At 35.9% G+C, this 12,685-nt stretch overlaps 1 protein-coding gene across 3 annotated transcripts in view; it reads left to right on the top strand.

Moving 5' to 3' along the window:
- The first annotated feature begins 301 nt into the window (after positions 1–301).
- LOC137290477 (guanine nucleotide exchange factor subunit RIC1-like) overlaps positions 302–12,685 on the top strand; it is a 69,674-nt gene continuing 57,290 nt past the window's right edge. For all 3 annotated transcript variants that reach the window (XM_067821436.1, XM_067821435.1, XM_067821434.1), the window contains exon 1: positions 302–504. In XM_067821436.1, coding sequence (XP_067677537.1) covers positions 364–504 — 141 coding nt within the window. In that variant the 5' untranslated portion in view covers positions 302–363. The remainder of the gene's footprint in view (positions 505–12,685) is intronic.

Below are 12,685 nucleotides of genomic sequence, written 5' to 3'. Positions count from 1 at the left end.
AAATGTTTATATTTACGTTTAACACATACGAAACAACTTCAAATTTAATCCTAAAATTGTCATTTGGCATCACATTTACTATCTGGAAAGGATGGCAATTGTGATTTATAACTTCGTTGTAAAGCAGCAAGAGTTTTCTATTTATTCGAAAATGAGTGTCGAATTTTCCATTACAGCCTCTACCGGAAGGGAATCCCATTTGGTGGACACCGATATGTGTATGTTACAAGATTTCTGATTGGATATGTATTTTAAGCTGCATCCAATTACTAATACTCTTTCTAACAATAACTCTGTTTGCAATATGGCCTCTTGACATGTACTTGTGGCAGGACAAGTTGTCCAAATTTTATCACAACAAACATGTATTTCCCAATTGGATGGCCAAAATATCTTAGGAATTCACGTAATGATTCCTCTCCAATCGATTTTATTGTCAGTAGTTGTGATCGGATGTTTTTTGCCGTTCTCTCGGATGATACGCTCACAATTTGGTATTCAAAGGTGAGTCTGCACTGTCAGTGTCATCTTTTAACAGTCACCGTATTTATATCACTTCCAGTCTATATATTCCTAAATGTCGACATGAATTCATTTTGGGATTGAAATTACGGTGTTTTGTAAAGTCTACCGCAAAATGGTCGTGTTTAGATATGATGACGGAATATGCGTGGCAATGAGGAGCATGGTTTTCATTGTATTCCATGGGATTTTCATTTGCATTCATTTGAACTGTTGCGTCTTAGCAGACAGTCTGTCGTCTATTTTGTAACCAGCAATAGATGACATAGAAAGGATATATTCACCGAATTAAATTTGCATTTCAAGAATATGTTGTGTTACACTCTGTTATAGTATATTATGTTTATTGGAAATTTGACATTTATTGCTTGCACCCTATTCTTCAAGATATTCTGTTATGCTTTATAAATATAATAGGTTTCATTTCATTAAACCTGTTAATCACAATCATATCACTAAAAGCAATATGTGTCATCTTGTAAGAATTTGAGACACATTAATGTCCGTTGAAATTTAATCTTCACATCAAAGTTCAAACCCTGATGAAGGGGTAACATGTACTGTGATGAGCGAGTTAGTGGAAGTCGTGGTGGCTGAGTGGGCTAGGTGGCTGTCTTTGTGTGCTGGCGATTAGGTGCCTGACTGAGGGTGCAGGTTCCAATCCCTGATGGGACTCATCCAAACAAGTACTAGCATTTGTACTTTACTAAGAAAGTGAAATCCCAAATATGACCTATGTTGCATGTACTGCAGTGTTAGATTTGGGTGAAATTTTGAGTGGGTCCAAATTGATGAAAATAATGTTTCTGGGCCCCCTCCAATGTTGAATAGATGGGCAGATGGGTTCTCACTGAATTTGATGAGTCAAAAGACTCTAAAACCCTCTCTTGAGCCAACACTGTACTGTGATATTTCTTTAAGGATATTTTAATTTCCCCAGACAAAATATCTAAAATAAATTCTTCATTGTGTTTTTCCATTATTCCTATTTTGAAATGTATGCAAAGTGCAGGACAGATGATTGGAGATGCAGCGATGCATTACCTAACAAACTAATTAATGCGACTGACCATTGATTGCAGTGATCAAAAAGATGTTTATCTCTGAAAGTTGTCTATTGTGGGTTACTGCTTGTTGATATATGAATCAATGATAATACAATTTGTAGGCTCAAGGTAAGGTTTCATGACCCAGTCTTATCATGATTTAATGTATATTAAACATATCTGAAAAATGACATAGACATAACCCTTGACCTATTTCTGAGAGAACAGTGTAATTACCCTTAAATTAGATCATATTTCTTTATAATGACATTTCAGGTGTCCCCTGCTGTGACATTGCTGGAATACTGATATAAGTAGCGTAAAACCAAACTTTATATTGATGTATAATGTTCAATGATTGGTATGATTTGATGCATTGTAGTGGGAATTGCTAGTTCTGATGAGGATGCTGACTAGGATCTCATACAGGGATGCATGTCACTGGAAATAGGATACCACTGATACTGTCCCTTGGCATGTACTGATAAGACACTAAGAGACAATTAGGTCAGGGCGATGCTGTAGGATCTTGACTGATGATGTATCGGCCATCATTTTATTCACCTGACAGTAGATACACGTAGTAGTAGCAATATTAGAACTTCACAAGCCTATGTTAATGTTAGAACACTAGCACCATGACAATCATGGGCCTAACACTGTATTGTGAATTAGGAAATACAAGATATTGTCAGTGTTCTTTTGAAATGTGCTGGGTAGAATCTTTCAGTGTCTGAAAAGGGGGCTACCTGCCCCCAGATTAATGATATATATTAGCAGGTATTCAAAATCATCCAATACTTAATCCAAATATCTTGGTTGAAATGCTTGACAAGATTTTAACGAGTGAACACAATTTTGGTGATCTATGTTAGAACTTGAAAACACAATGTGTCAATTTCTGTACACCATTGTTTCATCATCTTCAGTCACACTTGTTGATCATTTGTTTACCTGGAGGCATGGTCAGTCAAGCATAGATCATCATATCTTCCTACCTGTAAACCTATTACTGATGCTGTCATGTTGTTGCTGATACTGTTATACATAATCAGGGAGAAATCTTGATGAGACATCAGCTGTTTAATGTGTGTGAATGCAGGGGTTGAAAATAACCATTGTGACCATGACAAAACCAGTGCTAACCTTGCTAACAAAGATAACAGGTATTGTGCCATTGGTTGATCATGCTGATAATGAGTAGGTGGGTCATGATAGACTTTCCCCATTTACCAATACATATGCTGGGCCCTAGCTTTTCGAAGTTTTCTTAGAGTTAAGACTAATAAGAGTCATATGTTAATTTTAACCAGCATACTCATGTTATCGGATGTAACTGAATTTGCTGCTACAAGTTATGTTGTAGCTACATTAGAGATTTTTTTAAACAAATTTCACATGCTTCCAAAATAGATCAAAGAAGCAATCACCTCCTGGTGGTAACAAATGTTCTTTGCTTCTTGTGTCTATTTTGCCAACATGTGAAATTTTTCAGCATGTTAATGTATGGCACTTAAGAGTTACAACCATCTTAACACTAACAAAGCTTGGAAAATCAAGGTCCTGGTCATTTTTTTAGGACTTAAAGCTGTGTGTCCTTTGGTGATTAAATTAGCCTCAATTGTAGTTGGTATATTCCAATGTCTTAAACATTTAACATTGGACATCACCATATTATTTTGTGTTATGATGTAAAGTGACCATTAAAGCCTCTTCATCTTTCATGTTCCTGTTATCAGTGAAATACATATAATGGAGCAAACTAGTCTGCAGTCAAGGTCTAGTTAACTTCTATTCAGCCCGTTAACTTCAGTTTGTAATCATCTAGTAACAGCGTCAGAGTCTGTAGTAAAATGATGCTTATTGTCAAATTCAGCCTTGTGGCAAAATGCTTTCAGCTCAGACTGTATAACTGTACGTTACATGTAATAGCATGAGATTAGAACCTCCTACTTTGGGAATTCTTAAATGGCATCTTTTGAAGACTGTGGATGAAATATTGGCTCCAGAGAAGATTGAGATGAATATCTGATGTTGCAATTGTGGAGTTACATTTTCAGTATGCATCAGTGTGTTACTAGATAACAGTGTTTTTGACTTGAAGAACTTACTTAGAATTGTTCTGTAGTGTTTTACATTCAGACTGAGTATTTTGATTCATGATGGGTGGTGATTTAATGCTAGCATATAAAGATCAAGGTGTGCCAAATCTACATAAATAATTTTGTTTGGAAATTGAACATTTACATAAATTGACCACCAAAGGCATCGAGTATGTCTGTAGTGCTTGAGTCTGAGAGTCTGGCGTGATGGTGTAAATTATGAGAAACAGTTCAACAGTATACACCCTGCAAAGTCCATGGACATGGTACTGAGTTAAACGTGAGGAAGTCAGGCTACTCTATTGCCTGGCAGAGTTGAGCTGTAGCCCATGCTTCCTGTAAACACAACGTTCTACATATATGGCAGGAAATTGTCAGTGTGAAAAAACAAGCTTCATACATTTCATACACTATGTTAAATGATGAAACAGTGATTCATCATGTTTGTTGTCATTGTCACAGACCTCTGTTTAAGCATTAACTGAACAATGCATTCAATGTAAGGGATCTGGGTCCTTCATTGTATAACAATAGAGAAAATATACATATACCCATATCTATGCTCCAATGAAACAGCTTCTGTTTTGAAAAGTAATGTGGATAAGGTTGTTTATTTAAATACATTTCTTGCTTGTCATGAACCACATACCCCTGAAATGCCCACCTCTAGCAGACCTTGAATTGGATTTTGTGAGTGAGTTTAGTTTTACAGCAATAATATGGTAGGAGGACAAAGAAAATTGGCTTCACACATTGTACCCATGCAGGGAATTGAACTCAGATTTTCAGCCTGATATGTAAATGCTTTAACTACTAAGCTAGCTCACTGCCCAATAGGCTATCCCACTGCCCTGAATTATGACAAATGATTAACCGCCTATTTCCTTCTCCAGACATTTACATACTATCTCCCTAAATACACAGGTACCTTACACATGCAGATTCCCAATAGCACAGATCAATGCTCATGCTGTAGGTCATTGGATTGTCTTGTCCAGACTCAGTTATTTACGTATTGCTGCCAAATAGCTAGAATATTGTTGAGTGCAGAGAAAAACTAAACTCAGTCACTCACATGCAGATTACACACACCACAACCATTTACCACCCTCCATACAACATCACCACCCACCCACCAGCACCCCACATTCCCCCAACCACCACACAAGAACACATTTTATTGATCACTGTGATTTTTGTGCAGATGTCTGATGGAATATCATTTGATTGCTCATTAAGAGTTACTGCCTTGGAATTTGAGAGTATTTTAGGTGAAGCAAACAGTGTTGGTCTGATTAATTGAAATAATGAAGGATTATTGTCACAAAAGTAATCAATCATGTTTTGTCATGATCAAACACAAACCAGACATTTGTTTGCATGAAGAATATTTTTCACAAGGTTGATTTGTCTGCGTCATTAAATTTACTTTTCATAAGCACTACAAGCTCCAATATACGACAAAATGTTATGGATGTCAGCTTCTCCTTTATTGTTTTCACAATGTTTCTGGGCTTCACGCCATGATCGAATTTATCTTAAAAATCCAAGAAGTTTCTTTTCCTAACATGCTAGTCATCTGTGAAGTGTGTGAAATTTTCAAATGTGTTTTGTTCATTTTGCCTCCCAAAAAACCCTTAGAACTTCATATTTTGTCTTTATTTTCATGTGCATTAACAAAGATAGCAGATACATTTAATAAATTACGCTTATTATTTTCACTGATTGATTGATTGTAATGGAGCAAAACTATGAGGTTTTAACCAATTTTAACCAATGCTCGGATTAATATAAGTGTTTCTTTTCATGTGCAACCTGTGAAGGTCCGGGGGATGCTTGCCATGAAAGGTGATTATACTTGTCATAAGAGGCGACTAATGAGATCAGGTGCTCAGACTCGTTGACTTGGTTGACACATGTCAAGGGTTCCCAACTGCACAGATCAGTGCTCATACTGTTGATCACTGGATTGTCTGGGCCAGACTCGATTATTTACAGACTACTGTCTTATAGCTGGAATATTGCTGAGTGTGGCATAAAACTAAACTCAGTCACACTCATGGGCAGTATATTAGCCTTTTGTTGTATTTCTGACCTTCAGTAAACACTCCAGGACCAAACCACTGGTTAGATGATATATCAAAGATTATCGAATCATGCAAACACCTCCTTTGAGTTGTTCTGAGGGCTATGTTGATGGAGACCTGTTTGTTGAAAGACTTCAAATACCTCTGCAGCAGAATTTGATCATGTTGATAGCCGTGTAAACTCATGTTTAGTATTAGGTTAAATATTTATGTTGACATAAGAACTCTTTAAGCTCCATAAACTGTTTTTGAAATTAACTTGAGTAAGCATGGTAAGTGCTCCCTGTTTCTTTGATGTATTTGAATCTATAAACTCGTAAGTCTTTCAGACTCTTCATCATGGTTAAGGCATTGACACTGACTTGCATGCTGGGTTTCAAAACACTGTTTTCATAGTTAAACTTTGTATTCACTCAATAGATACTGTTTGTTTTTGTCCTGAAATTCTGAACAAACTGCCACATTTCAGCATCTGTTTGAAAGTTTAACACAAGTCAAGAAGGAATTATTGATGTTTGTGACCGGAATGTGTCACTCCATTGGCTCAAGGGATGCTACTGCTGTGTACATGAATGTATATGGCAGATTTATGGGATTTTTGTCATTCAGAATTTTATGTGGGAAGTGTTCGTAAACTTGGAGAAATCGTTTCCAGAACCAGGATATTTAGACGCTGAAAATTCTCATCAAATTTAGTCAAAGCACTTTGGGGTGCTTTAACACAGGTGGCAGATCGAATGGCTGTTGTTACTTAACATTGTGGATATCTTCATGTTTGCTTGTATGCTTGAGCAAGAATGGCTCGTTCAGATATTAATGGGTGATGACAAATTCTTATGCATTTGAATTATTTTCAGTTTTAGAAATCATGTTTGATTTTACCATGAATTATGAATAATGTTCAATTCTGGAATAGCAATAGATTTTGTTAATGATCATACATGACAGACCTCATGTAGAGTACATAACTATGTATTGCAAAGGAAATATGGTTTCTAACTGTGTCCTTCAGGTTTCTGGAACTTTTATGTATTGCAGCAACAGATAATTGGCATTGGCACCATTCTTTAAAAAAACATGTTTTTTCAAAACAGGGGTTCAAAAATCACATTGCTCAGTGCCCAGGACAAGTGAGGTTTCATTTCAGGCAATCAAGTAATGGTATCTTACTTGTCCATATACTGCTAGATGGTAGATAGTTTCCACTTATGGTTTCAAACTGCAAATAAACTTGGATTTCATTTCATATTTGCTCATAATGTAGCTATAACATTTTGCAAAAATAGTAATTTAGAGTTATCTTTCTTTGAAATTTATCACTCTTCAACAATTAGTCCAGTAAACATTAAATCAAACATTGTGTCATAAAATCAGGGCAAGTGGAAAATTAGTCAGGACAAGTTACTTTCTTGAAGTCACTTGCCCTGTTGCAAATGGCTTTTTTAAAAAGGTTTTTGAACCCATGAAATAATTATTCTTCTTGACTAGAGTAATGTTTGTGATCTAGTAAAATGAATAAACTGGAGTTTGAATAAAGGTTTAAGCAATTTGTTCACTGGAGAAAAATGTCTGACTGGTGATGATTGTTTGATGTTAGTATTAAGGTAGCTACTGTACATGGATGTTTGGTAGAACTGGAGTAATTTTTATGAATTTATAATCAGCCATTCTTGACTATCATTTAACGACACATTGTTAATGATAGTGTGTTTACTTTTTATCATGGTTATACTCAACTTTCCATGCTAAAATTATTGTTAATCACTTTAAATCAGATTTAATTTTTAGTCATTGGCCTTACAATCTGATGATTTGGTCAAGCTTTGAAATGATTGCATGACACTGTCACATGACATTATGACCATTTCCACATGTGTAGTTTGTAATTTTGCAAACCACCTGTAAATATTAGTTTCTTTACATGCTAGCAAGCACATGCTTACCTCAATCTGTGTAACCTGTAGTAAACTGGAAGCTGTTAAGTAGCATCAGTGTTGAAATACTTCCAGTTTAAACAAACCTAGAGACATCAGGTCTTCCCTGCTTACAGAGATATTAACATTCTCAGCAATTTTAGTTTCTCACAGACCAGGGCTTTATTTCTTGTGTGGGTTTAAACATTGCAGGATAAAAAATTACCGTTCTTGTGAAAGAGAGTTTTAACATCTATTTGCTGTGTTGACAAAAGTTGTTCTTCAGACTGTAAGTGTGAATGTGAAGGAAACGTAAACATTAGTAGATGTATTTATTTATAGCATGAAAGGAGAGAATTCGGTTTTTGTATTGATTTTCCCCACAATTTTCGTTGGCAGAGATTTGCATCTGATCATTATGATAACACTGATCCTTGCTTGAGAAATCTGAACATTTTACTGGAAGTTTACAGGATTGTGTAAGGAGACCCTTGGTGGTTGAGGCTCTGTTTGGGTTTTCTCATGCAAAAAATCTCAGTCAAATTCTCCCTTGAAAGTGTTTATAAATACTGTAAACTATGTTTATAATGAACTCATTTATAATGAACTGACAGGTAAAATGAACTGTACATGTGGTCACCACTTACAATATGTTGTACTCAAAATAAATCTGGCGAACTCTGGTTATATTGAACTAAATTTAGTGGTGCCTTTGAGTTTGTTATTACTGTAAGAAGTATGTTTATTTTCTTTTTGTGTGGAATATTTTTCCACTGTTTGAAATTCCTTGTGTTAGGTTGTCACACATTGTTAAAATCAAAATGGCATGTTGAAGCTCTTGGTGCTTGAAGTTCATGCTTTTTGAAGTTCATGCTTAGAAATAATGCCCTATTTCTTCCACATACTGTGTGATTATGTCTATTTTATGATCCTGACTAGCTATTCTCGAAACCTTTGTAGCCCTACGAACGTTTTAAGCCGATTCTTAACACATTGGCTACGATCAAAGTTAAGAATTCTTAGGGCTACGAACGTTTCGAGAAGAAGGGCTGTGGAACTTCTTAAACCCATTCTTAACACATTGGCTACGATCAAAGTTAAGAATTCTTAGGACTATGAACGTTTCGAGAAGAAGGGCCCTGGTTATTAAACTGATTTATTTTGACATATACATAAGAAATGAACTTATATGGATGATTGATGTGCAGTGTGATTTCCACTAAATCTTGGGACTTAGAAATGAAATGGCCAATACTAGAATGTTATCAATCTCAGTGGAAACATATAGGGTAGCTTTCTAAATTGCAACTACTTTTTGTCTATCTCATGATGAATTGGTATAATCTTGTCTGCAGATTTACATTTCAAAATGTTCTCTTAAACATATTTTAAGAGCCTTTTGGCACATTTTGTTGACATCATTTATATCCATATTTTACTTTTCAGTTCCAGTTGTTTGACAATATGTAGAAAATATTTAACAGAGTGTCTGTAGCTTTGTGATGGACATGTGGGGATTAAGGATAGCAGTCACCACTAACCTGGGTTTGTTTGTTGAGGCAATTCATGTAGTGACACTCTGTGACTTACTCTGATGTATGTCAGTGTCATCATCATCATCATCATCATCATCATCATCATAATGACTGGATTGTCTGGTTCTGCAAGAGATGTCGTCATATTATCCTTTGTACAGGCACCCTATGTTTGCTCAAGAGCTAATTAATGGGAACTGGTTGCCATGGTTATGATACGTGACCTGCCTGACTGTGTCACTGTCAATGCTTCAGGACACATTGTTGTAGTGGAAATATTGGAGTAATACATTGGTCACATGTCTAATATTCTTACAGCAAGTTTTATAAGTGTTCTATTTCCTTTTGACATTCTTTACCCTATGTTCAGTTTCAGACATGTTTTGAAGAAGTCATCGAAACCCAATTGTTGATTCAGGGCCCAGCATGTAATCTAGAAAATGGACACATTTGGGATAGTCAGGACATCTAAGGCAATGCAATTCACTGATGCTGGTTTAGTAAGTCATGCCAAGATCTTGAATCCAATGTTTGAATCCTGGTTCAGGGCAATGGTGTCTAGGTGTGTTTGGTGCCATACCCATACTTGTGCTAAAGTCTCCAGCATCCAACATGTCCAAAGACCTGCATGTCTTCAGGCTGTCCTGCCACATCAGTCTGACATGCTCCAGCATAGACTGAATTATATGAACAGAACAATGCTGAAGTATCCATCAGTTTTACACCACTTTTAGCAATATTCCATCATTTCATGGCTTTACACTTTGTACCCATGTGGTTAATCGAACCCGGGTCTCCAGTGTGACAAGGAAGCATTTTAAACCACTGCCCTGAAAAACAACTGAATCCAACACACTTACTAATAGGAAAAGTGCATTAACACTGTAACACAACAGTGCCCGGATTGCTGTCTGGAAAGGCAGCAGTCTCAGAATTCCCACAAGCGTACAAATCCATTTGGTATATCTGATCTAGTCTTTGATAAATGTCGCAAGAGTTGAATTTCTGTCATAACCAACCATGTGTCCTATTGATTAGTGTCTGTGACACTCCCCATGAAATAAACTGGTCCTATAGGTAGCCATTAGAGGAGGATGTATCCCATTTGTTTCTGTAGTGGAATGGGAACATAAAAAAGATACTTTGTAATTGGGTTGAGTTAGAACAGTGATGCATGGGTATTGAACTTGAACATGTCTCTAAGGTAATAATTAATAGTTTAAATGAGTATTTTTGAAAAGATATAAATAATTGACTGGTATTATACTCACTTCTTTAGAGGTTAGCATTACTAAACATCCATGGGCTTAGTATTCAGTAGAGCAAGATTACATGAATATGAGCTAAAATATTCACCTAAATAATGGAGTAATGGAGTAATGCAGCAATTCGTGATTCAGAAAGCAATCCATTAGGATGAAGTCTTAAGAATGTTAAAACAGCAATAGTAATGTTATTAAACATGGTGATAGACCAGGTTCCAGTACATAACAAGTTTCACTGTAAATGCCATGTCAGAGTATTAGTTTCCATAGATTCAGTTTATCAATATCTAGTATAAGAAACATTGATATTGACAGGATTGTCTGAAGGTGAGACATCAGATTCTAGCATATGAAGAAAAGATAATGCTAAATTACCCAAGTGGGAATTTAAGACAACAAAGCAAAATATCAGCATGTTTAAAGGAAATACTTAAATACAAAACCTATCAGTTAAAATAGAAGACATAAGTACAGTGTTTAACAAATTAAATAACAGTCAAGCATACTAATACTAATGGGAACAAACAATTATGCAGCACAGTTGGCCTGAACTATTGGCACTTGGTAATGGCATGGGGATCTTATAAAGACATATACAGGGAAGAAAATGGGAAGAGTCTGATAATATTTTAGAAGCAATTGGAGAGGACTCTGAGAGGTTCTTCCTGTTGTGGCAGTGGAGTACTGACTGTTTTGGGCATTCTCAATTGCTATGGGTTCTTTGTTCTAATATCAGTATTTAATTCTTTCACTTTAGAGTTTTTTAGCTCTAAATAATGATTTTATGTTGTGTATTTCCTTTTTCCATAGAGGTATTTACAGTTATATGAATATGAATAATACAAGTATATGAATATTAGAATATACATGCCTTAACTGAAACCTGAGTTGAGTCAGCCATGGTGGACATGCCAAGGTCAGCTCAAGGTTACAAGAATGTAGTGAAGTTTGTCAAGTCAGAAATTGGTTGAGAGATGTGAAAGATATTCAGGGACATGTATCTCAAATGTCAGGGAGGTTCCCCGTCTGCTCCCACATGAACTTTTCCTGTGTCTCCTGATAGAACTGTTCTCTTGGTAGACCTAGTTACTTTCATTGAAATATGGTTCATGATGCCACTTTGGACGTTTCTTGCTTTACAAAAAAAGTTACATTCTATGAAGCCATCTTTTTGAGGATCTCTCATTTGTTATGCAAAACCTTTAATTTATTACCACCTAGCAGTAAATCTTCCTCTGTGTATAAGCAGATCTGCCAGTGCCAACTCTCTGAATATGTGATTTTTACAGAAAGGAGTAATTCCTGTCTGCTTGAAAATGAGCCCTATTGAGATGGGTGAATCAGTTTCTGTACTTGAGGGAATCTAGATTTGCTTCATTTAGGGTTTTAGCATTGCAAGGAGACCTGGGCAGAAGGTAGAATAATGCAGTTTTGGGACTGACTGAGACAGACTATGTATAACCAACCAATGGCTATGTGCAGATTAAGGTAAACAGCCTCACAAATAACAAGCAAGACTCAATCGACACAAAGTGTGATTGCACACTCAGTTTGTTGTGGTCAGTGTATTTAATATGTTTGAAAATGTGGCTTGTTCCAAATAATGACACTGTACACTTTGGACGATTGTGTCTGTGTATAATTTGTTTGGCTGTTTATTTTTGAAGTGTGCACATATTTATAGTTGAGTACATGACACGTTTTATGGATAACAACTTCTTTTAATTCTTTACATGAGGTTTCAGAGCTAATTCCTGCTCCTTTATCAGGTGAATTAGCTCTGAAAAATCGTGTAAAGAATGAAAAGTTGGTGTCCATAAAACGTGTCATGTATTCATGTTCGTTTTCAGCTTCTAAATGCCTTTCAACAACTTCATATTTTTAGTTAAAATGTTCCAAGTTGGTTTTCTGTGAATATTTGTCCTTTGGCTTTTACAATATCAGTTGAAAACTCCATCAAAAGTGTGTTCAGTGTGATAGTTGTTTACACTTTGAAGGAGATTGATTTAGTTATTTTGAGTTTGAAAGGTTATTAACGGACACTTTGGTTTTCTTGTATTCTATTCTAGCTTAAGACTGAATAATGCTCCAGAATTGTTCATGTGTGCCTCTGTGTGTTTAAGAATACCATGATGTTCTAGATACATATAGGAGAGCACAGTGGCTGTTTTGATAGTATATCCTTGATCACTTGATCTTTTGAAGTTTATAGTAA

This window comes from Haliotis asinina, chromosome 7 (genome assembly GCF_037392515.1).
Source record: "Haliotis asinina isolate JCU_RB_2024 chromosome 7, JCU_Hal_asi_v2, whole genome shotgun sequence".
Classification (NCBI taxonomy): Eukaryota; Metazoa; Mollusca; class Gastropoda; order Lepetellida; family Haliotidae; genus Haliotis; species Haliotis asinina.
The sequence above is the reverse complement of the archived record's forward strand: the minus strand, read 5'-3'. Positions and strand labels throughout refer to the sequence as shown.